The 23,932-nt window shown below is 34.3% G+C and overlaps 11 protein-coding genes and 7 pseudogenes across 18 annotated transcripts, besides 1 other annotated feature; 8 read left to right on the top strand and 10 right to left on the bottom strand.

The window, feature by feature from the left end:
- Window positions 1-731: 731 nt before the first annotated feature.
- TVAGG3_0586400 (protein of unknown function, DUF4106 family) lies at window positions 732-1,369 on the top strand (the record flags this gene model as incomplete). The annotated part of the gene is made up of 1 exon (XM_001317343.2): window positions 732-1,369. A coding segment is annotated over one exon (638 nt), but the record flags the coding sequence as incomplete, so codon positions are not given.
- Window positions 1,370-1,445: 76 nt separating this feature from the next.
- Window positions 1,446-2,482, top strand: TVAGG3_0586390 (annotated as a pseudogene). Its single transcript has one exon. A coding segment is annotated over exon 1 (1,037 nt).
- Window positions 2,483-3,075: 593 nt separating this feature from the next.
- Window positions 3,076-20,967: a mobile genetic element.
- Window positions 4,815-5,080, top strand: TVAGG3_0586380 (annotated as a pseudogene). The gene has a single exon. A coding segment is annotated over exon 1 (266 nt).
- TVAGG3_0586370 (uncharacterized protein) lies at window positions 7,979-8,974 on the top strand (the record flags this gene model as incomplete). Its single annotated transcript, XM_051239336.1, has 1 exon — window positions 7,979-8,974. The coding sequence occupies one exon, from the start codon at window positions 7,979-7,981 to the stop codon at window positions 8,972-8,974; it is 996 nt and encodes a 331-aa protein (XP_051097160.1).
- Window positions 9,125-9,432, top strand: TVAGG3_0586360 (annotated as a pseudogene). The gene has a single exon. A coding segment is annotated over exon 1 (308 nt).
- Window positions 9,449-9,902, bottom strand: TVAGG3_0586350 (annotated as a pseudogene). The gene has a single exon. A coding segment is annotated over exon 1 (454 nt).
- On the top strand, window positions 10,365-10,814 carry TVAGG3_0586340 (protein of unknown function, DUF4106 family; the record flags this gene model as incomplete). Its single annotated transcript, XM_051239335.1, has 1 exon — window positions 10,365-10,814. The coding sequence occupies one exon, from the start codon at window positions 10,365-10,367 to the stop codon at window positions 10,812-10,814; it is 450 nt and encodes a 149-aa protein (XP_051097159.1).
- On the bottom strand, window positions 11,276-12,140 carry TVAGG3_0586330 (annotated as a pseudogene). Its single transcript has one exon. A coding segment is annotated over exon 1 (865 nt).
- Window positions 12,229-12,639, bottom strand: TVAGG3_0586320 (organellar and viral DNA polymerase type B; the record flags this gene model as incomplete). The annotated part of the gene is made up of 1 exon (XM_051239334.1): window positions 12,229-12,639. The coding sequence occupies one exon, from the start codon at window positions 12,637-12,639 to the stop codon at window positions 12,229-12,231; it is 411 nt and encodes a 136-aa protein (XP_051097158.1).
- TVAGG3_0586310 (organellar and viral DNA polymerase type B) lies at window positions 14,061-14,975 on the bottom strand (the record flags this gene model as incomplete). Its single annotated transcript, XM_051239333.1, has 1 exon — window positions 14,061-14,975. One exon carries the CDS (start codon window positions 14,973-14,975, stop codon window positions 14,061-14,063), a length of 915 nt encoding a protein of 304 aa, XP_051097157.1.
- Window positions 16,392-17,251, bottom strand: TVAGG3_0586300 (annotated as a pseudogene). Its single transcript has one exon. A coding segment is annotated over exon 1 (860 nt).
- Window positions 17,388-17,972, bottom strand: TVAGG3_0586290 (phage tail repeat-like family; the record flags this gene model as incomplete). The annotated part of the gene is made up of 1 exon (XM_051239332.1): window positions 17,388-17,972. The coding sequence occupies one exon, from the start codon at window positions 17,970-17,972 to the stop codon at window positions 17,388-17,390; it is 585 nt and encodes a 194-aa protein (XP_051097156.1).
- Window positions 17,992-18,144, bottom strand: TVAGG3_0586280 (uncharacterized protein; the record flags this gene model as incomplete). Its single annotated transcript, XM_051239331.1, has 1 exon — window positions 17,992-18,144. The coding sequence occupies one exon, from the start codon at window positions 18,142-18,144 to the stop codon at window positions 17,992-17,994; it is 153 nt and encodes a 50-aa protein (XP_051097155.1).
- Window positions 18,164-18,565, bottom strand: TVAGG3_0586270 (uncharacterized protein; the record flags this gene model as incomplete). The annotated part of the gene is made up of 1 exon (XM_051239330.1): window positions 18,164-18,565. The coding sequence occupies one exon, from the start codon at window positions 18,563-18,565 to the stop codon at window positions 18,164-18,166; it is 402 nt and encodes a 133-aa protein (XP_051097154.1).
- TVAGG3_0586260 (uncharacterized protein) lies at window positions 19,135-19,542 on the top strand (the record flags this gene model as incomplete). Its single annotated transcript, XM_051239329.1, has 1 exon — window positions 19,135-19,542. One exon carries the CDS (start codon window positions 19,135-19,137, stop codon window positions 19,540-19,542), a length of 408 nt encoding a protein of 135 aa, XP_051097153.1.
- Window positions 20,968-21,420: 453 nt separating the features above from the next.
- Window positions 21,421-22,269, top strand: TVAGG3_0586240 (uncharacterized protein; the record flags this gene model as incomplete). Its single annotated transcript, XM_001314543.1, has 1 exon — window positions 21,421-22,269. The coding sequence occupies one exon, from the start codon at window positions 21,421-21,423 to the stop codon at window positions 22,267-22,269; it is 849 nt and encodes a 282-aa protein (XP_001314572.1).
- Window positions 22,270-22,273: 4 nt separating this feature from the next.
- TVAGG3_0586230 (serine threonine-protein phosphatase family) lies at window positions 22,274-22,516 on the bottom strand (the record flags this gene model as incomplete). Its single annotated transcript, XM_001314544.1, has 1 exon — window positions 22,274-22,516. One exon carries the CDS (start codon window positions 22,514-22,516, stop codon window positions 22,274-22,276), a length of 243 nt encoding a protein of 80 aa, XP_001314573.1.
- Window positions 22,517-22,534: 18 nt separating this feature from the next.
- TVAGG3_0586220 lies at window positions 22,535-22,810 on the bottom strand (annotated as a pseudogene). The gene has a single exon. A coding segment is annotated over exon 1 (276 nt).
- Window positions 22,811-23,932: the final 1,122 nt, after the last annotated feature.

The raw sequence follows: 23,932 nt of genomic DNA, 5'->3' as shown, positions 1-23,932 counted from the left end.
TCATTTATATAGCTCTATCGTGCAATGCTTCCTATATAACAAGATAAGACTCTTGGAAATAAAAAGAACGTTGTTATTAGAACTTATACTACGAAATAATCTGATTCAATATCATATTTTCAGAATAATTACTGTTTTGGCCATCGTGATGGAGTTAATTCACAATTATTCTTGAAAATAAAATAAGTTTTAAAGATACAGCTGACAGTGGCTCCTTTTTATTTAGGAATTAATCAAGAGTATTAAGAAAAAGGAAAATGATATGAATATTAGCTTTGTTATTACTTTTATATATAATCAATAAGGGTTTCGTTTTGCGAAAAAAACGTACAATACGCAATTTCGCTAAAAAACATTTAGCTAGCAATTTCGACCTTTGACTCCACTCAAGACGTCACTTTTTTAATTTTGCGGTATCATATTTTTGGAAAATCTTTATGAATATAAAAAAAAAGAAAAAAAAAGGTAGTGGGGCCTCCAGGCACTTCGTGCCCTCTAGCCCTGAAGATGTTTAGTATAACTTTGTCCGGACAAGTAAGGGTCTATCGTCGCTACAGGAAAAGTTACGGGCGTTCCAAGGAAGTATACTTTGAGAAGACTTTCCCCCTTATAGAATGAGATAGGACGGTTATTTTACAAAACTGACAACACTTTGACCGAGTAGTTTTTTGTGCTGAACAAAAAGTGTCATATAAACATCTGTCAAAAACCGCTTTTTAACTTCACTTAAAATGCCACGTAAGCTACGTAAGAATATACGTAAGAGGAAGAGAGCATTGAAACATCCAATAGTAAAACTGACACCACAACAACAGTTGCAACAACAAATGATGAATGACCCCACTATGTTGCAACAAATGTCAAGCAATCCTATGCTTTTAAACCGAGTTATTGGTGCACAGAGTGGAGGTTTAAGAGCGGCACTTTTAGCGAAAATGGCAGGCTATGGTGGAGCTGCAGACGGAACAGCTTATAACCCTCAAAGTCAAATGAATTTGAGTTCACTCAAAAATCAAATAACAGATGTCAAAAAGTCAAACATAGACATACAGAAACAAATAAGTGAAAACGAAAAGAAACTAGAATATGACAGACACACAAAGAAACTCAATGAGTTAAACGTAGAGAAAAAGAAGAAAGAAGAACAACTGAAAGAACTAAGTACAGAGGAATATGCGAAAAAAGTGTCAGAAAAAGCAGCAGAAGTAGCAAAAATGGAACAAGATGTTATAAATTTGAAAAACCATACTACTCAATATAAAGTACTGAAAGATGAAGAAATAAAACAAAAAGCCCTGAAGACATATATGGATAGCGATGAGTATAAAAAAGAAGTTGAAGCAAATGTAAAGGCAGAAAAACTTTTACAGTTGCAAAACCAAACCGTACAGTATGAAAACTTAGCACAAGAAAGTAAAAATAACGACGCAGCCATGCAAAAGGCAATGAAAAGCGCAGAATATATAAAAGCTAAAAATGACTGGTTAGATGCCCAAGCCAACGCTAAAGCAGCCCAACTTATAGGGTCAATAAGGACAAAAATACAAGCGGATGAAGACAGTTCAAATGAAGCTTTAATGAATGCTGACTTTAAGAACGCCTTCGAAGCTCTTCATAGTAAGGTGAAACTAGTGAACGACTTCTCATCTGGAAAGAAACTGAAGTCTGAAGGTTTCGACAACGAGTTAAGAGAAGTAGCACAAAATATGACGAAAATAACAGATGCAGCAACGAGACAGGCAGTTCAAAGTGCCTATGACGCCGTTAGAGCAACTGTTGTGGAAAGTCAAGAAAAAGAGTTACAACAGACCAAAACAGACCTAGTAAATGCTTTCTTAAAAACGAAAAGTCAGGTAGGACATTATGCTGCAGATGGAACATATGTGCCAGCTGGTGGAACTTATATACCAGCTGGTGGAACTTATATACTAGCTAGTGGAACTTATATACCACCAAACCCTCCAAGAGAAGCACCTGCACCAGGACTACCTAAAACATTTACATCGTCACATGGACACAGACACAGGCATGCACCAAAACCAACACAACAACCAACAGTTCAAAATCAACACAACAACCAACAGTTCAAAATCCAGCACAACAACAACAACCAACAGTTCAAAACCAGCACAGCAACAACCACCTTCACAACCAGCACAGCAACCAACAGTTCAAAACCCTGCACAACAACAACCACAAACAGAGCAAGGACATAAAAGAAGTAGAGAACAAGGAAACCAAGAATTCTTAAAAATGCTTAAAGGAAGATTATGGTTACAGATACTCTTGACTTTAGTGACAGATATAAAGAAGCTATTAGAAAGTTCAAGGAAGGAAATACTGACCCGAACCTATTTAGCTTTATGGTTCAGCACCAAATGGGATATAATTTCAAACCTGGAAAATACAAGCTCGCTAAGGGATATGATTTAATAGCATATCATCCAAATGACATGACTGAATTTACTCCGAGATATTTGGTGTCAGAGCTAAATGATATTCAACTCTCTTCATGAAACGCGTAAAAAAGAGACGGAACGAAAGAAGAAAGGTTTATGAGTCCGGATGACTTAGATAGGGAACTTGTTAAAAACGGTCTCGGAATATATGAAATGCCAGCAGATGAGGTACAAGAAACTCCACAGGAAGAAGTTCAGATACAACCAGACATGGAAGAAATAGTTCAGCAACAACAGCTAGAAGAGCCTGAAGGAAACGAACAAGTCCCTCCTTTGGAAACTAACTTCACAGAACTAGATGAAGATTTGGAACAGCCGAAAAATCTTGACCCTCAACAGAGTATGAGGTGAATATGGAATCTTTCCAAGAGTCTAAGAAAAATTCGGCTGACATGGTAGAAGAATATCGAAAAATGTTTGCCGACATACAAAAGACTCCAACACCAGATGAAAATATTCAGCATAGAATGGAAGTACTGAAAGAAAATGTACGCAAATACAATAACCTTTTTACTTACGACCATATAACGTTCAATCTTTGGCTGAACTCGGTGAAAATAAAAGGTTAAATTTCAACAAAACATATAGAAATGAAACATTGTTTAAAGTTCATTCAGAACCTAACCAATATGGAAACAAACCTACTTTTGTTTCTGCAGACTATGGAACTACAATGAGATGGGGTCATAAAGCTAACCCGGATAGGTGGTTCATAAACTTACAACCACAATTCCAAGAAGTTGTAGACGCAATGGAAGTGAATGGTGAACCAGATATAGCTGGTATTTTCAGCGCGGCTTTAATGCCATTGAAAGATATGAAAGATGCAGATATTTTGGACCAGTATGAAATGAACATGGCTGATGGAAATATAACACCTGACGTTCTAGAACATTTATCTCAAAGAACTACACAGAACCATAAAGATGGTATATTTGGTGAAGAGTTTAGAAAGAAAGTTAGGGATAGAGAAGGAAGAGAACCTATTGTACATGACCTTGCAAACGAAAGTTTACAAAATGTCATAAAAACTTACTTTGCAGACAATGAACCGAGAAGGGATGAATATTTAAGAAACTCAAATGGACAGTACCAAATGAAATGTTAGTATTGAAAAACATGTTCCTTGACAAAATAAAACCAACTACAGAAATAAATGACGCAAGACTGAAACATTGGGTAAAAGCTTTCCCATTCACAAAAAGATATTATTGGTAACATGGAAAGAAAACCAGAATGGCTACAAAAACATATATTTGGAAACGAGCTTATTCCATATGGACAAGCTCTGTTTGAAGAGCTTGAACCGGAAACTCAGGAAAGAGTCATGCAAACAATACGCGAAGACTCAAATACAAACTATGACAAAATCTTTCTAGGATATAGGTTACCTGAGATGGGCGACCAGAGCCCAAAGGCAAAAAGGACATGGGAAATTTACAACATACTAGGTGAACATGAGGCAAAGATGCAACAACTTGAAGCAGAGGGCAAGTTACCAAAAGCGACACCAAAGAAGAAGAGAAGAGTAGAACAAAGTGAAAGTAGTGAAGAAGTAACTTCATCTAGTGAAAGTAGTGGCAATGAAGGAAAAAGAAGAGTTAAAAACTCAGCAGGAAGAAAGTAAAGCTTGGTCCACGTGGGTTCTATTATGACACATAAATCCAACTATTCTATATTTTTACCCATATGAAATGTACGCCGCTCAGAATATAACGCCAACAGTTTTGGATGCCATGAACGGAAATGTTTCCGAATGGTATAACGAATGCGACAATGCCATTAGAAGGTCAGAAATAGTTCCTGGAACTTACGAATATACAACTGCTGTTTCTTATGGAAACGTAGGTGAGTTTGGAGAAGGTTCTTCAACAACAGTAGATATTGCTTGCGACAGGTTTCATATTATTTCTATTGACAACTCATTCTTATACGTGGAACAAGACATTGAAATAAAACCTTCTGCCAAGTTGTCTGACAAGAAAGGTTGCAATGGAATTTTCTATGTCGGATACCAATATGCTCCAGAAGTTTTCATGGGATATAAGATATATTCTAACTCTGACTTAGTTCAAACAGTAACATGGGCAAACTATGAATGGTTCGCTTTGAGAAACTCAGTACAACCACAAGCTAGAGAACAAACAGACCAGTATGCAAATATTGAGAAAATAAGAAGACTTGACCCTAACGTTCCAGGAGTTTATGTTAACCTTTCTGGACAAACTGCAGAGCAGTAACCAAAGTAAAACTGAAACTTAGAGTTCCTTTGTCATCTTTCCTCATCTTCAGGTTTTTAAGATACTTGCCAAACTGGGCAGGAAAAATTTCTATCGAACTTACTCCAAGCAAAAATAACTTAGTCATTGCACCAACACAAGACCCATTCACTATTACAGACGTAAAGGGAACAAATCAAACGTCATTCGCCGAATTTTGCAAAGACAAAGTTGACTTAGACTTTGGTTTCTCAAACTTCAACAATGAAGTAAACTATTATTTCAATGCTGCTGGAACTGCTTGGGACCCAGTTAAGTTTACATGCGAAAAATTTGAATGCAAGAGAATAGAAAGCAGACTTGCAGTCTATATGTTGGACCCAGATATTTCAAATGCTTTAGCTGCCAAATATATTGCAGTTCCACTTATGTTCCCTATACACCAAATATCTGTCAAAGACTTTGCAGGTGAAGTTGGAAACCAAAATCTGACCCAGGTGCAAGAACAGATATTGCTTAACAACTGCAATGAAACATGCAGATACTATGTTTGTACTGTTCAGACGAACTATAAATGACTATTCTTGTTTCTACAACCCCGGTATTAAATATCATATAAACATAGATGGCAAATATTATCCAAGAGAAGAATATTCTACAGTTGAGGATATGAGGTCATACAACTTGACATTAGATGCTATGAACTTTAACAACAACTTCACAACAACCATTAACCCTGAAATGCAAAGTTCTATTATGCCATATGTGAAAGTATGGACTCATACAGGAGGTCAAAAAACTCAATATACAAATGGAGACCGTTCAAACTTTTGGCTTGGCATTCCATTTGCTGACTCAGAAGACTTTATGGGTGGTATTTCAACTGTTGGTACTGTACAAATACAATATACTGGTGACAGAGACGGTCCAGATGAATTGAAAGCAAAGAAGTTTACAAAACCAATAGCACTTTTCACGGAAGATGCTCTTTTGAAGATTCGTTCGATGAAACCTGCTGGGGCTCCTCAGATTGGCATAACGACAGCTTCCATCGAGCAGATTTTGGCAGCAGGTCAGTAAGTTGTTCTTGAACTGACTTCTCTCCGTCAAATATTGACAGTACGCCAGTTTTGACATAATATTGTATTATAAACTTACCTTTAGAAATATCTGTAAGTTTTGAAGTTATATTTTTGTCTGCTTCAAGAACTTTCACCATTTCAGTTATACCAACTTTCTTTGCTTTATGGAAATATTTTGGTTCAGCAAATGCTATTCTATAACATTTACCATTGTTTGTATAAAGAACTATTCTGTCAATGTATTTGTATTGTTTGTGTGTGTAAACTTTGTTCTGCTTCAATTCGAAGAGATACTCGAATACGTCCATCTTTTTATTCTAAGTAAAATGTCATTTCCGAAAAATAGAAGCGTAAGTGTTTCAAAAGGTTTAATGGCGGTGGCAGATGTGAAGTTAAATTCACCAACTCAAACAAACAGTCAAAGTGTTATTGTCAATGTCAAAGAAGAGATGTTGAAGTGGGGAAACCATACGAGGACGAAGATGGTATAACAATTGTTCCTGTAAAAGAACCAACATATCCTGAAGTTAGCAGAGACTTAAGTTCTGTTGCAGATATTCGAAACGACTACCAACAACTGAAAGACAAACTTCAAACTCAGGAGAAGATTTGTCAAGCTTTAAGTATAATGTTAAACTTGGTCGAACACAACCCTGTAAAAGTGAACTCATATGTCATTGCACCTCATGAAGTTTTGAAAGAACTATTGAAACTTTTGACAGAGGCAGACGATATAAAATCAAAGAAATAGAACCCGAATTAGTTGCTGTGGTGTTTCATATAATGTCATTGACAAGATATACGTTATGAAAGGAGGTGAAACGTTGAAACTTAAAGTATAGTTTCCCAGACGTTTATAAAAATATTTGACGACCACAACATTTCATTAAAATTTATTTGCTAATAAAAATGTCAAAACTTCTTGAAAGATGTTTGAAGAAAAATAATATAGACTTTATTTCATGTAAAGGATTTACACACTTTTTGAACGATATGAAAGACCCTGTTTTGTTTGTTCGTGTAGACAAAGGAAAGTTCTATATGTCTTTACAAAATATTTGAACTTCTTAGACAGAGAACTTCAAGAAACGCCATGTGAAAGTTTTAGATGAAGTTCTTCTCCACTTTCAGAAAAACTTTTAAATATATGTAAATGGCAGAAGACATATAATGGTTTATACTATTACGACTAAAAACCCTGAGTCATATAATTCTATAAAACAAACTTACAAAGTCCTCAAGGACGATATTGTAAACTAACTAAACACCAATGACGACTAAAGCTTGTTTTGCTCTTTTGACACCAGAAGATTTATTGTTGTGAATGGTAAAAAATACTCCTTTGAAGATACTTACTCAGCTATACCACCAAGGTTTTGTTGACTTATTTAATACTTTAAGTACGGGTGTAACATGTGCTGCAACTAGAGCAGGTTTCATTATGTTTGGATGTCCGACTGAGTTTCTATAACAATATGAGCTATAATACAAAACTTATATCTGGTTTTTACTACCAACAGTTTCCTATAACAGGAAAAGGTGTCATACAAGGAATGTCTGTTCCATTGACTTTAAGTACACCTATTTTATATATTGTTTCAAACTTAGGTTCAAAGTGTTATTCGAATGTCGACAGAAACTACTATGACCAAAAGATACTTATGCGTATAAATAACACATTCTCTGCTGGTTTGCCTATTGTTCATTCGAATGCAGAGTTTTCAGCTTTAGTAAACTCAAACACTTTAGCAAACATAAACTTAACCTTAGTTTGACGCAAACTTTGTTCCTGTAAAACTTTTATGTCCTATGTATTTGTCAATTGACGGCAGAAAGTTTCGAATTGGAAGATGCAACTGGTGAAAGTATTGTATTACAAGAACAACTTCAACAACAAATAGCTCAAGAACAACAAATGCAACAAAATGCAACAACAACAGTCAAGAATAAAAAAAATATTTTTTTTATTTTTATAAAAATGTACAGAATAGATGTTTCAGATTTTTATGACTTCCAAACATTCAGAAATATGTGTCCATTTCGAGACTATAACAAAGCAGTCGAGAATTTGAAACGTTTAGTCATTTATGTCGACTCTGCCCCAGAATGTTATGTTATGAAAGAATGGGATGTAGTCTTTAACAAACCAAGAGCAACAATAGTTTCAGAACAAGAATGTAGACAGAAACTTAAGAAAATAAAAGTTGTACAAGTTGGCATGAAGATGTTAGATGCTTGGGATATCTTATTGTCAAAGTTAGAAGATTTTTCAGTTCGTGGTATAAAGTTTTATACACCTTCTCCAAACTTCTATTCTATCTTCACTGGATATAAATATGAACAAGTAGAATGGAAAGAAAATATTATAGAAGCTTGGTTAGACCATGTCAAAGAAATTATATGCAATGGAAACGAAAAGGTTTATGAGTATATCTTATGTTGGTTTGCAAACATCTTACAACATCCAAGTGCTAAAAATGAAACTGCTCTCATTATAATTGGAAAACAAGGAACAGGTAAGAACACATTCTTTACAGATATCTTATGCAAACTGTTAGAAGGTTATTCGAACCCTAATATGACAAACTTAGAAAACATCTGCGGTAAATTTAACTCTTCAATAGAGAATATGAAACTTATAGTATGTAACGAACTTCAAAGTATAGATACAACAAAAGTTTTGAACTCAGATGCTTTGAAGAGTCTTATAACAGACAAAGTTGGAGTTGTTGAAAGAAAGTATAAAGACCAAAGAGTTTGTGAAAATGTTGCAAACTTCATTATGGTTTCAAACAATGCTGTTCCGATGAAGTTAGAAAGTTCTGACAGAAGATATGTAGTTGTCAGAACGTCAGATTCTCATATGCAAGATACAGAATATTTTGACGCTTTGTCAGAAACTTTGACATCTGACTTTTACAACCACTTGTTCTCATATTTTATGACATTAGATATTTCAAAGTTCAATCCAAGACAAATTCCACATACCGAAGAGAGACAAACATTGTTAGAAGCAAACAAGAGTGTATATGAACTGTTCATAGATGAAACTGACTTTGAGTGTTTAGATGAAAGGTCATTGTACGATTCGTATAAACAATATTGTCAAGAATATGGTTATATGACAGCGTCTAAACGAACATTCTTGGCAAATGTCAAAAGTCTTTTAGACGTACAGAATGGTGTATATACAAAGAAAAATTTTTCTGAGTAAATTTTAAAAAAAAAATATTTTTTTATCCGATAGAAAAGATGACAAAATTCATCTCAGTAAACAAGTACATGTCAGGACTTAAAGAAGAACTAGACCCATTCACATATTTGAATGTTTACTTCTACCATTTTGAAAAGTCTTCATTCAGCAAAGTTTGGAACATCGAACCAGTTAAGTTTGCTATTGTGACTAAAAATGGTGCGAAATTTGAAGACTTAGACATAGAAGGTTTGTTAACAGTCAAAGAAAGTTTTGACAGAAGGTTTTCAAACCTTAAAGAAGGCAAAGCATACAAACTTGTTATACCTTATGAACCAAAGAAAGCAGACGACTATGAATATTATGAGTCTAAAGTTGTAGAAGTTCAAGGTAAATTGGGTAAAAAGATTTTAGAGTCTAAGCCAGTGTTTGCTCCTAAAGAGGAAGAGAACATTGACATTGACCCAGAAATGTTCTAAAAATAAAATTTTATTTTTACATGTCAAATTTCTTTTTCTCTGGAACTGGTTCAGGTTCTTTCTTCTCTCTTCTTCTACTTTCTTTTCTTTCTTTTCTCTCTTCTTCTTTTCTGGTGGAGTTATGTCAAACTTCTCAGAACCATATTTTTGTAAAAGTTCTTTGTCCTTTAATAGCTCATCTATTCTGTTTTCTATTTCATCTTCAAGAACGGCGCATGTGTCTTCTTTGCATTCTAAGAAGTTTTGTTGGACTTCATCTCTCCAAGAGGCGTCATCTCTTCAACAAGTCTGTCATTGACAAATTTTAAGACTGCTCTGCTTAATGTTTTATGGTTCTTGTCATATTCCCAGAAACAGAACTTTAGAACAAATTCACCTTTCTTGTTTACACTATGTAAGATTTTATGGTCGACAGATGTTTTGCTGTCGAAAAGCTTGTCTCGAATATAGATAGCGAAATCGCTAGACATTTTCTAAAAGATAAAAATTTTAATTTTTCTAAAAATATGTTAGAAAAAAAGTTTGCTGACATTGACAAGAAATTTGAGAATGTTTTAAACAAGAACAAGAGGAAGTTAGAAAATGCTCAGATAAAACCCATACATGACAAGTTCTTATTTGCTCAGAATGGTATAACAGGTCTAATTGCACCGCCTGGGTCTGGTAAGACTTTCACTTATCTTAAAATGGCTGCACAACAACAAGAACTAGATGAGAAGAACCCATTCTATGAGTTAGTTGTCATTTGTAGTACTTCGGGTCAATTTGACCAAACCGTCAATTCGTTCAAAGATATTATAAAGAAGTCTAAGTTAGTATGTATAAAAGACTCTGAGTTGTTAGATTGGATAAAGAAGTACCAAAGAAGGGTTTTGAAGTATAATGCTATAAATGAGTATGTCAATTCGAAGTTTAAAGACCCAAATGAGGAAATGCAGAGAATATTAGAGAAGAAACACTTCAGAAACAAACAGAAAGAGATAGAATACATTTCGAAGAAATTGCAATCTTACGATTGGAAAACGTACCCTCATAGGTGTCTTCTTATCTTAGATGACTTTGCTTCTCATCCTTTGTTAAAGAACAGAGAACAAGACATGTGTCGAATTCTTAAGAAGCTCAGACACTTTAACATCTCAGTTGTCATTTGTGTACAGACAGCAAAGAGTTTAAGTAAGGATGTAAAGAGAATACTTACTGACATTGTACTTTTCCCCGGATTGTCCGAAGACGATTTCATGGAACTTATGAAAGAGTCCATGGCAGGTAAGTTTGACAGACATGAACTATGGGAGAAGTACAAAGTCATACAAGACCCTCATACTTCTTTCAGAATTCATATCTACGCGAACAAAGTTCAAATTGTAAAAAGTCAAGCTTGAAAAATGTAAGTGTTTAGTCTTAGTCTGTTGTGGTGCTGCAGCTTTCGGTTCTTCTGGCTTTGGAAGACATTCAGGAAGAGGAACGTCAGTCATCCGTTTGTGTCCTGTCGGAAGGAAAAATTTTTCCTGTTGGAAGGAAATTTTTTTCCTGTCGGAAGGAAAATTTTTTTCTGTCGGAAGGAAAAACTTTTTCTGAAGTTCGACCAAAAAGTTCTCAATTTTCGAAAATTTGAATGGTTTACGGACGGACAACTGGAAAAATTTTTCCTGTTGGAAGGAAAATTTTTTCCTGTCGGAAGGAAAATTTTTTCCTGTCGGAAGGAAGAACTTGGAATGCCAGAAGGAAATTTTTTTCCTGTCGGAAGGAAGGACTCGGAATGCCAGAAGGATTTGACAAGGCAATTTACCTTATAGAGCTACCTGAGCCATCTGAAGTCAAGCTTGAAAAATAAATGGTTCATCTACTCTACTTGTTTGAAGTTGTCAAAATACTCTGTTATTTTTTCCTTTAACAATGGCAAATCTTCTTTGAAGGTAAGAATTGTACAACCTTTAATATCATAGTGTGTTTGAGGTAACGTATCTTGAACTATTTGTTTCACATCTTCATTTGGTGTCATTGAAATCGGTAAGTTTTCGCGATAGAACAATTTCTGTCAGATTTGTAAATCTTAGCAAGGTCGTAAAAGCTTTTGTTGTTTCTTCTGACTAAATGCAACATAACCATATCTCTGTCTTCTTCATTTTCCATCTCTTCAGTTAAATCATATACTTATAGTTCTTTTCCTTTCCTTTTGGTACCGAACGTGGTATTCTTTTCTGAAGGCTTTTGTCTTTTGCTTCAATGACTTCATCTTTTGCTTCAATGACTTCATCTTTTGCTTCAATGACTTCATCTTTTGCATGAAGTTTCTTTTCCATCTCTTCACGTTCTTGTCTATGAATTTCGTCAAGAAGTCTGTAAATATACCATGCATAACGAGGAGAAGCCCATATTGCAACAGCATTTACTAAAAGTCTATGAACATACCAACCTCTTAAATTTATTGGCAAATTTTTACGATTTTCATGTGTTTTATGCAAGACCGAAAAAAGTCGGTCTAGAGAAATTTCACTCAAAAGTTCTTGTGTGCTTTGGTTTCTGAACCAGTCGTCTGCGTGTTTAGTGTCTGGAGCAAAACATGCTGTCAAAATACTTTGCATTTGGTACATATCGTCTTTGACCGAACGAATGAGACGGAGTTGTTTGTTAAACTGTATGTACTCGTATTCTTCATTTATAGCTTCATGAACGATAGCAGTTGTTGTGTTCTCTGTTGTTGTCATATCTGTCTTTATATTCCGGATAAAAAAAATATTTTATAAAAAACTAGCGTTATTTTCTAACTTTCACAAAAGACCAAAAATAAACGCTTTACATGTATTTTTCAGCAACTTCGTCAAATAATTTTATAGCTTTACCTATCTCATCTACTTCAAACGTTTCTTTACCTTTCGTGGGAGCACCATACATTTTCTCAAACTTTTCAAGTAGTTCTGTTTCTGCAGCTCTCATATCATTAACAAACACAACCTTGACTCTATTGACTGTACTGTCATATCTTTGAGTTATATTATATGTTCTTCCTATCTTATATCTCTTTGTATTGAAGTCCTTCGGTTTCTGAACGATGTAAAGTAAGCCTTCACTGCAACGTTCCGTATCGAATGAACCATATGTTATGAAGTTATATCCAACAACTGGGTCTAACCATAACAAAACTATTGGTATAAGACTTTTGTCTATAAGATATGCTGCAGTTCCATAGAATCTTACCGATATCATAAGCTCAGGATTTCTTGTCAAAAATTTCTGAGTAGAAGCATTTTTAACCCAGTCCTTCGGTTTCTTTCCAAATGGAGATAAAATGTCTGACAAAGAATATTTGTTGTATTTCTTTGAGTATCTTACGTTTAAATCACCAATTCTAACCATTTTGGTGTCATTGTCTATCTTTCTAACTGTTTCAAACTCAATGTTTGTCATTTTCTGTCTTTACATACAAGATAAAAAAATATTTTATAAAAAACTAACTTTATTTTTTTATTTTGTATAAAAGATATGATTTCAGGGATTTTTTTTACGAAGTGCAAAAGTTCTCTTCGTAAAAAAATAACAGTTATATAATGAAATTTGGTCATTTTTTTACGATTTTCATGAGTTTTAGGCGACTACGTTTTTGTCCGTACTCGCAATTTTTCACGATTTTCATGAGTTTTAGGCGAGTAAGATTTTCTATCTTGTATAAAAGATATGATTTCAGGGATTTTTTTGACGAAGTGTCAAAGTTCTCTTCGTAAAAAAATAACAGTTATATAATGAAATTTGGTCATTTTTTTACGATTTTCATGAGTTTTAGGCGACCAGATTTTTTTCCCTACTCGCAATTTTTTACGATTTTCGTACGGAATCTCTATCCTCGGTTTTCCTCGGGTAGCAAACATATGAGGAAATTCATGAAATTTGGTCATTTTTTTCACGATTTTCGTACGGAATCTCTACCCTCGGTTTTTCGAGGGTAGCAAACATATGAGGAAATTCATGAAATTTGGTCATTTTTTTCAGCAAAAATATATTTTAGGTGAAGAGGTGAGATCTCACCTGTTTTCTCACCTCTTTTCTCACCTCTTTTTTCACCCCATATGTCCTTACTGAAAAAGTATGTGTTCCATATGCCATTTTACTCAGAATTTTATACAGAATTCAATAAAAATATATTTTAGGTGAAGAGGTGAGATCTCACCTGTTTTCTCACCTCTTTTCTCACCTCTTTTTTCACCCCATATGTCCTTACTGAAAAAGTATGTGTTCCATATGCCATTTTACTCAGAATTTTATACAGAATTCAATAAAAATATATTTTAGGTGAAGAGGTGAGATCTAACCTCTTTTCTCACCTCTTTTCTCACCTCTTTTTTCACCCGTTGAATTTTCATGAATTTCCTTAAGATAGAAGGAAATCGTCAGCAGTTGGATAGTTTTTAGGTGCTACCATGTTACCATGTGCTACCAGGTAATTTAACTTCTCTGAAAAAATGAGACAACATGACATTTAGACAACAACACAGGAAAATGTCAAGACTTCTTCATCGTATATGTTTTGTCAAGACTTCTTCATCGCAATGAGTGTAAATGAACCAAAAATATATTTTAGGGTAGATGGTTAGATCTCACCTCTTTTCTCACCTGTTTTCTCACCTCTTTTTTCACAAGCGTTTTACATGAATTGTACGATGTATATTTGAAATTCTAAACAATTTTGTGGCTTCTATTTCTTCTTTTAGTACATCGAATGTTTTCACAATGCCGAATGTTTCTTTATATTTCTTCTTGACATCTGAAAGAAGGAAATCGTCAGCTGTTGGATAGTTTTTGTTTAGAAATGCTAACATGTCCATTTTGTTTTCTGCTGGTTTCTCTACTTCTTTCTTTAAGTCAGCATAGTCGTTTCTCATACGTTCTATCTCTTTGACGAAGTAGTTATATTTCCTCATTGCTGCTTTACATTTAGAACATTGTGGGTTCATTTTAGCATTGTACATTGAAATTTGTCCTGCAAGTACAACTATAGCGTCAATGGTCCTCTTAAATTCAAAGGCTGCTGGTTTTATCTGTTCGTTCCATATTTTACATCTTTTATCTTTATCTCTTATCTGCCATACACATTTTGCAACTAACGAAACAAAGTTGTCGTAGGTCTTAAATTCTTCAGATTTATATATGTCAGAAACATTCTTATATACTATATCGCAATCTTTGTCCATGACTTTGTGGTTGCAATGAAATCCAAGAAACTCATAGTTAACCTTACGTATGAACTTCTTTATTTCTACCGAGTCGGTTGTTTTTACTTCTATTTCATCGAATTCTGGAATAGTGAGCTTTTGTTGTTGTATTTCAGGAAGTTTAGGCAAATGGTCGATGAGGTCCTCCATTTCATAAAGATATTGTTCATTTGTTTCATCTTTTGCAGTGCAATCTAAATCTCCTTGGAGAAGTTCTTGCTTTATCTTCTGGATTTCTGTCTCAAATGTATATGAAGAAGGAATGAAGCTTTTCATCTCTACTAACATTGAAGTTGGGTTCATAACTAAAGAGTTTGGTGAAGTTGTTGCTAACATGTTCTTACAATAAAAATAAAAAATATTTTTTTAAAAATACTAACTCACTTTTTTTCTATCTTAAGGAAATTCATGAAAATTCAAGAGGGTGAAAAATTAGGTGAAAAAACAGGTGAGATCTAACCATCTACCCTAAAATATATTTTTGGTTCATTTACACTCGTTACGATGAAGAAGTCTTGACATTTTCCCGACTGTTGTCAAAATGTCATGTTGTCTCATTTTTTAAAAGAAGTTAGTTTACCTGGTGACACATGGTTACCCGGTGACATGGTGACCCCTTCAGTAAACATCTCATTTTAACTCACTTTTTTCTATCTTAAGGAAATTCATGAAAATTCAACGGGTGAAAAATTAGGTGAGAAAACGGGTGAAAAAACAGGTTAGATCTCACCTCTTCACCTAAAATATATTTTTGGTTCATTTACACTCGTTACGATGAAGAAGTCTTGACATTTTCCCGACTGTTGTCAAAATGTCATGTTGTCTCATTTTTTAAAAGAAGTTAGTTTACCTGGTGACACATGGTTACCCGGTGACATGGTGACCCCTTCAGTAAACATCTCATTTTAACTCACTTTTTTCTATCTTAAGGAAATTCATGAAAATTCAACGGGTGAAAAATTAGGTGAGAAAACGGGTGAAAAAACAGGTTAGATCTCACCTCTTCACCTAAAATATATTTTTGGTTCATTTACACTCGTTACGATGAAGAAGTCTTGACATTTTCCCGACTGTTGTCAAAATGTCATGTTGTCTCATTTTTTAAAAGAAGTTAGTTTACCTGGTGACACATGGTTACCCGGTGACATGGTGACCCCTTCAGTAAACATCTCATTTTAACTCACTTTTTTCTATCTTAAGGAAATTCATGAAAATTCAACGGGTGAAAAATTAGGTGAGAAAACGGGTGAAAAAACAGGTTAGATCTCACCTCTTCACCTAAAATATATTTTTGGTTCATTTACACTCGTTACGATGAAGAAGTCTTGACATTTTCCCGACTGTTGTCAAAATGTCATGTTGTCTCATTTTTTAAAAGAAGTTAGTTTACCTGGTGACACATGGTTACCCGGTGACATGGTGACCCCTTCAGTAAACATCTTATTTTAACTCACTTTTTTCTATCTTAAGGAAATTCATGAAAATTCAACGGGTGAAAAATTAGGTGAGAAAAGAGGTTAGATCTCACCTCTTCGCCTAAACTTTATTTTTGCTGAAAAATGACCAAATTTCATGAGTTTTGGTTGAAAGAATACGGTGGAGCCAAAAGTGGCTCGACCTCAAAACAAGCATTTTGTGAAGAATATAGCAACCGCCGGAATTCCGGCGGTTGGTTTTTATACAAAATTCAACAGGTGAGAAAAGAGGTGAGAAAAGAGGTGAGATCTCACCATCTACCCTAAACTTTATTTTTCAATACTTTTTCAGCACTTTTCCGTAGTTGTATATGAAAGACAATTCGAGATAAAAGTCATAGTACAATGGAATAATATGCTGCACACCATTTGTTGTGAACCAAACTTGAAAGTCAGAGAAACTGTTACTAGGTGGTTCGTAGAATTTAGAAGCAAAGTCATAAAAGTCCTTACCAATACATAGAAAACCACTGTTGCTTGAACTGAAACTTGCATGGCACATAACATTTTGAGGGTCAAACACGTTTCTATAAACTGTCAAATCTGCTGGTGGAAGTATAAATTTAAATGGACCATCTGGTGGTAATGGTTCGTTCTGGTTTAGTAACCGAAGAAATTGTGCCCAAGAACGTTTGTCTACTTTCCAAAATAAAAACTCTGTATCTCTTGGAGGGTTAATTTCAATCTTTTGAAATGAAACGGTGGAGTTCATCTTGTCATATTCTAGTTTCAGATAGTATGTTCCATTTAGTAAAGAGTCGTATTTTTTTGAAATTCCCAATAATATTTGTTCATTTGAGTTTGAAAGTCATTTAGAGTTTTCTCAAGACTTTCGTCTGAACGAACTGTAAAGATTCTCATTTCGTCAAATTTGTCTATTAGACCATCAGAACCTTTATACTGCCCATGAAAATATACTGCGAACATAAATGCGTTAGTTCTATTTGAAAACAAAACTCTTCTAAATCCTATTGCCTTTGCATCTGAAGGACTTTGAAGCCAACGAATTGGATAGTCAAACCTGTATGCTCGGGATGAAATTTCTTCATCTGAAATAGTCCTACCAGCATTTGTATAGATATAGTCTAACGGTTTTGTATCTGCTACTTTTGTTCTTTGTTTTTCAACCTGAAGCATTTAATATATGTAAAAATATATTGTTTTAAAATGGTATGCCATTTCATATTTCTCATCTAACAAACAAGTTTCCCAACGGTCTTCTCCAACAAACTCAGCGTACATTTCAAATAAAATAAAAAAATATTTTTTTTCTTTACTTTACATAACCACCTGCTGCCATAAGTCTTTGACGCCAACCCATACCAGCTAATGAAGGTTGACTTGGTTTAGTTTGGAAACTAAACTTTGGTTTTGGTTTATCTTCAGTTTTTTGTTTTTCTTCTTCTATCGGTTTTTCGTCACTTTTCGGTTTCTCTGACTTTACTTCACTTGCAGGAACAGTTGTGTCGTCAACATCTTCATAAATATCATATGCCATTTGTTTTTGTTTTCCTTTCAACTTTTTGTGTTTGTTGTAAAGTTTAGAATATTTCGACTCTAAGTCAATGAGATGTTCTATAATGAACTGTTGGTCAGTGAAGTAAACTTTTCCATCTGTTGTCTCGAAAGCTCCTTCAGACTTCAATATTTTATTTGTGAGAGTCTGTTTCTTTTTTGAGATACTTGCCGTTCCATTTCTATGAAAAGTGACTTTGTAGTTAGAGTTTGTATTTCCAGACCTGGCACTTTCTATTATTGAATTTTTCTCTTCATCTGTAAGTTCTTTGACAGGTTTTGACAATGGTTCTGAACTTTTTGTTTGTGGTGTCAAATCTACCGTTTCAACTTCTTCGGTCATTTCATCTCAGTAAAAATTTTTAGTTTGGTTTGTTTTCAACTGGTTGTTGTTGTTTTTTAAGTCGGTCTAAAACTTCCTGAGGTATAGGAAGAACTTGACAAACACGTTGTGTAACTGCTGGAAGCCGACAAATCCATCTTGAACCCATTTGTCTCAATGCTGTATTGTTCATTTCATCTCAGTAAAAAACTTTACATTCCCCACGTTTGAGGCGGTTGAGGTTGGTTATTGTTTACCCATTGTTGTGCATGGTTATATCCTCTGTTAAAGAATCTTTCACCTTGGTCCATATAGTGTCCTGCTTGGTTATAGTAGTCATTTGCTTTGTTATAATAGTTTCCTGCTTGTCTTCCTACATTGTCCATCCATCCTTGAACTTTTCCTCTTGTTTCAGGATTTGGAATAAGATTTGTTGCATCTCGTGCTACATCCCAACCTTTCTGTACAGTTTGTATAATAGGTTGTGCTTTCTCTTTAAGTATACCTAATGTACTCAAAATCTTCCTTCCAACTCCAAATACACCTCTGGCTATTGTTCCCACTGCGGGTAAAAATCTAGATGCGACTCCTGCTAATGCGCCAAATAAACCCATTTCTTATGGGTTAAAAAATGACGAATCCAAACAAGGACCCCTATGTTTCTAAGGCAACAAAAAAAGCACTCATGATAAAAATCTTTAGTTCAACACCAAATGCTTGGTTTATGGATATCTTGGAAAACATTCCGAGAGTTAGAACAGATGGACCTCCATACTGGCTAATATTTGTTGGTCAAAACACAAGATACTGTGAAGCCATACCATTATGGTCCAAAAATATTTTAGATGTGAAAACTGCTTTGACAATATTCGTTGACAAATACCATCCAACAAAACTGACATCTGACTGTGAAAGTTCTTTCAAATCAGACGATATTAAAAACTATCTGCGTTCAAAAAATGTAAACCAATATTTCATTGTCGACCAAAACCATTCTGCTCTTGGTGTCATTGACGGTTGTATAAAAATGTTAAGAGACTTAAACCAACCACAAGGTGGTGAAGCAAATGAAATGTCATATGACGACAAATATAGACACTTCTCCATGGCAAAGATGAGACAAGTTTTAAATATTTACAATAACCGTAAACAAAAAGGTTTGGGAAACCACTCCCCCGAAGAAATGAAAAACAACCCCGACTTAGAGAAAGACTATATATTTAATAATTTAGTCAAAAGAGACAAACAAGAAAGAATGCCGGGCTTCAAACTTCAGAAAGGAGACAAAGTAAAAATAGAAATACCTAAACGCGACCCATATGAAAATACTATTGACTATGACAACAATGGGAACCCGACAGGTACTCACATTCGTGTTCGTAAAAATAGAAGAAAGTATACAAGAGAATATTATGAAGTTTTAGGCAAACATGGCAAAATGTACACACTGCAAGCAGAAGATAAAACTACTATTGTCAGACCTCGTTTCAAACTTGTCAAAGTTCAAGGTGGTATACTTTCAAAGACAGTTCCTAACAAATATAAGACAACTCCTGACGAATATGCTAAAGAAGTTGAAAATGACGACTAAGCAATTCTATACCATGCGTAAACTGTCATGTAAGGTGGCATGTATTCTTTACTTTGTCCCGTTGTTTGTGTATATCCTGAAACGAAATGTGTATGGTTTCCTTCTCCCTGAGTGTCACTCCAGTAACAATTTATAGCAAACTTAACGTCGTCTTTAACATCATATCCTTTACCTTTTGTCATTCCTGACCAATCCCAATATCTATGCTTATGCCAACCTGCTTGAGATGTACTTAAATCTATGTAGTGACTATGTGCAGGTAAATTTTCACCTGAAATCGTTTTACTTCCACCTGTTTCCTTTGAAGAGTTTGCACAATACAAAAACCTGTCGACTATTTGTTCCCATGCACCAACACCAAACATTACTTGAGGACCTCTTGCTTCCACAGATGTATAAATAGAACCTACTGGGTTCATTAAATCAAACATATGAGACATTATAGGATTGTCTCTTTTGAACTTAAAATATAGTGCAACTATTTCAGGTTTCTTCTGGTTTGTGTCAGAATATTTTTTATAATATAATCTTATGTTTTCAGGGTAGGTAAAGTCTTGACTATAATATTTATTTCTGTCATCTTCATAATAGTATACTATTCTCGTTTTTTCTATTGCATTATATCTTTTATATCTATAATAATCTAAATATAATGTTAGCTTTTGTTCATCTACATGTGGTGTTCTGACGTCATCTCCATAGTCATAATAATATGGTGCTGGAGCTGGGTCAGGCAATGTCATATCTGCCATTTCATAAACTCTTAAATATTTCTTTTGTTCGTCTCCATATAAGTTTAAGTAGCAGTTGTTGTCTAATGGAACTTTAACTTGTGTACCATCATTCTTTTTATAGCTTACATACATTTCATTGTTATTTTTCGGAATGAGTTTATACCGTATACCATTTTTTAAGGAATGTACAAACTGCCATCTAAAATATTTATTTCTTCATTGACAGAAAAGTCACCAACAATAGTTTCAATATTTTTTGTTCCAACTAAACTTTGGTATATTTCATTGACATATGTTTTATCTGCTTTCTTTTCAAGGCTAACGTTTAAGTCTGTTATTTCAGAAGATGTATGTGTATCCAACGCACTTTTCCTGTTTAAGGTTTCTTGTAAGTTTGTAATATTTGCAATGGTATGTGTATGTCCAACGTCACTTTTCCTGTTTAAGGTTTCTTGTAAGTTTGTAATATTTGCAATGGTATGTGTATGTCCAACGTCACTTTTCCTGTTTAAGGTTTCTTGTAAGTTTGTAATTTTGCAATGGTATGTGTATGTCCAACGTCACTTTTCCTGTTTAAGGTTTCTTGTAAGTTTGTAATATTTGCAATGGTATGTGTATGTCCAACGTCACTTTTCCTGTTTAAGGTTTCTTGTAAGTTTGTAATATCAGATATAGAATGTATATGAGTCTTTTTAGAATATTCGTTTTTCAGCTCTTGTCACTTCACTTGACATTTTATTGTCAACATATGTTTTGTCTGCTAGTTCAGGATGAGTATGTTCTTTTGTTGCATAAGCTTTGTTAGCTCTTTTTCTTCTTTTGCTATTGCATCGTCTACATATTCTTTGTCAGCTTTGTTGTCAACATCTGTTTTCAAAAGAAGTTCATTTATAGGTTTCTCGTTTAAAGTTCCTTTTGTTGGATTTATACAGACAGTATGGTTCTTATTGTCTTGAAATAGAAACTCATCTGTCATTGGGTTTAATGTCAGTTTTAAGTTTCCTTCTTTCAATGACTCAGATATCTTAGAATAGTTTGAAAAGTTTGTTGTGTTCTTATTTAGAGCTTGTATAATGAGTTGTCGGTTGTGTTGTATTTCTCTCATAGACGCTGTTTCATTTGACATTTTTATTCTAGATAAAATATGCTTTCAATAGAAAAAGAAAATTCTAGAGTTGCTACAACTAAACCATTAGATGAACTTTTTACTAATGTAGGTCAAAAGTTTGAGACAGAGACCGTAAAGCATGAAGGCTATCGTTTTGACTACCCGTTAAGATGGTTAAGAGACCCATCTGTCACAAAAGCTATTGGCTTTCGTAGAATGAAGTTCATTTCAGAAGCCATACATGGTTTCCCATTTACGGTCGGTTTTGAAGTTCGATACTATAACAAAGAAAAACGTATGTATGAGAAATTTGAACAGGGAAAACTTTTACAAGTGAATTTGCTTGTAAACTTAGAAACAACTCTTCAAGCTTTTCAAGAAAAAATAAACGATATCTATATCGAATATGCAAAGCAGTATAACATTGACGAAGGAGAATACCATCTCGATATTATATATGACAGGAAAAATGCAACTGTTAAAATCAATAGAATAGAAGACCTTGGAGAAAACGTTTATATTTCTACAAAATATAACAACTTGGCATGGTATAGATTTATGAGGATGTTAAATCAGCCTGCAGCATATCCAGTACACCCAGACTTTTATGAAGTCGAAAACCCTAATGGAACATATGAAAATGTTTTCGACCCAGCTGCTATTATTGTTCATGCTTCATTTTCTGGCGCCCAAAACTCTTTTTTATGCTTGGCAAATGACTTTTACGAAAAACCTACAAAGTTATACGAACCACCAAGTGGAAGTATTTCAGACTTTCAAGTATGGTTTACTACAGATGGAAGAAAAAGAATAATTCCATTATACCATGCGTTTTACTTAGAACTTAGTTTCATATACAACTACTATCGAACGGTAAAAATATAATTTTTTAATACGGTTGAGGTGTTGGATTTGGTTGCCAACTAGACTGTGGTGCAGGTTCAGGCTGTTGTATAACAGGAGCTTGTTCTTCTGGTTCAGGGTCTTTAGGTATAATACCAACGAACTGACCTACTCTTTTACCAATATTTTTGACTCCGTTCCAAATTCCTCTTCCGACAGATTTTATTCCATTCCATATACCTCTTCCAACATTTCGAAAGAAGTTTCCTATTCTTCCAAAGAAACCCATTTTACTATATGTAAAAATCTAATGTCCGCCTAGTCTCTTACGTTTCCTGTTGAGTTCCATAGCATTCTTTAACTGGAGCTCATACATTCTGTTTCTCCTCTGGTAGAAAACATATTCTGGGTCAACTCATGTGTTCGCGTCATCTGCATAAAGTTGTTTATATCCCACTTCAGGGTTTGTATAAAACTCTTTCCATCTCATATTTGCATACCATGGTGGCAAACCTAACGCAGCGTCATTTGACATGGCAGTTTGCATTTGTACATCTGTTGGCACTTGACCATAGTTTGCCATTGCAGTTTGTATTCTAACTTCATTTGGAATATTCTCTGGGTTTGGTTGTCCAGGTTTGCTGTGCATTCGCTAAGTTCTGTGCGTCCATTTAAATATTAGATAAAAATATCTCTTACGAGTACATATACTGAACATTTGCAGGCATTGGTTCATTTCATATTCTCTGTACTTTTCTGCCACGTCAAATAAATAAATGACACAATGGAAAAACCTAAAACAAGTAGTCCTATTTCAAACCACATTTACTTACTAGTAAAATTTCTTTGTTATGACACTTTTCCGGTTTATAGGACCTCTCTCATATTCTATCTTGTCATATCTAAACTCATAGTCATGTATGTCCTCTAACCATCTCATAACGGTTTCCAAACCACTTTTATCGGATGTAAAGTAAAAGCATGGATGGTTATGTATAACGTCTAAAGTTTCTAAAGAGTCTCTCAAAGTCCAGTCTACTTGTATTGAAAATCCATGTGTTATAGAACGGCGGGTCCACTATAAAGAAAACATTTTCCTTGTCTTTATATTTTTCATACAACTCTGTCCAATGACATCTCACAAACTCTATACCCTCAATATATTTTTTCTATGTTCTCTTTGAAAACATTTGTATAGTTAAGATATAAACTTTTGACATAAGTGTTTCAATGTCATGAACTCTTATAGAATCACTATATAATAGTCTAGCAGATATACTATCCCAGTCTATATATTCTGCTTTTTTCAAAACCTCTCTCACAATATTTTTGTTATCTAATGGTATACGTTCCATCTTACCTATAGGTATTTTTCATTTAACTCTTTCAATATATTGTTTGTGTCTGGTATATGTTTGAGACGGTCCATATAGTTGTCGAAGTCATTGCATATAATCTTTGAGTCAGGAAATACGGTATGACATAAATGGGATATATAGAAACTTCCACGAACAAATCTACAAATGTTAGACCATTCGGTAGTTTCTTAAGTTCTCTCAATATAATATCTTTACATCTACTCTTATTTCAAAGAACGGTAACGGTGGTTTTGTAAAATTCATTATATATATAATAAAAATGTTTTTTCCTGAAAAGTGACAGAAAAGTGACAAAACATGAAAACATATATAATTTGTGAAAAGCG

Source organism: Trichomonas vaginalis, chromosome II (genome assembly GCF_026262505.1).
Source record: "Trichomonas vaginalis G3 chromosome II, whole genome shotgun sequence".
Lineage (NCBI taxonomy): Eukaryota > Parabasalia > Trichomonadida > Trichomonadidae > Trichomonas > Trichomonas vaginalis.
This window is presented reverse-complemented; position numbering and strand designations above follow the sequence as displayed.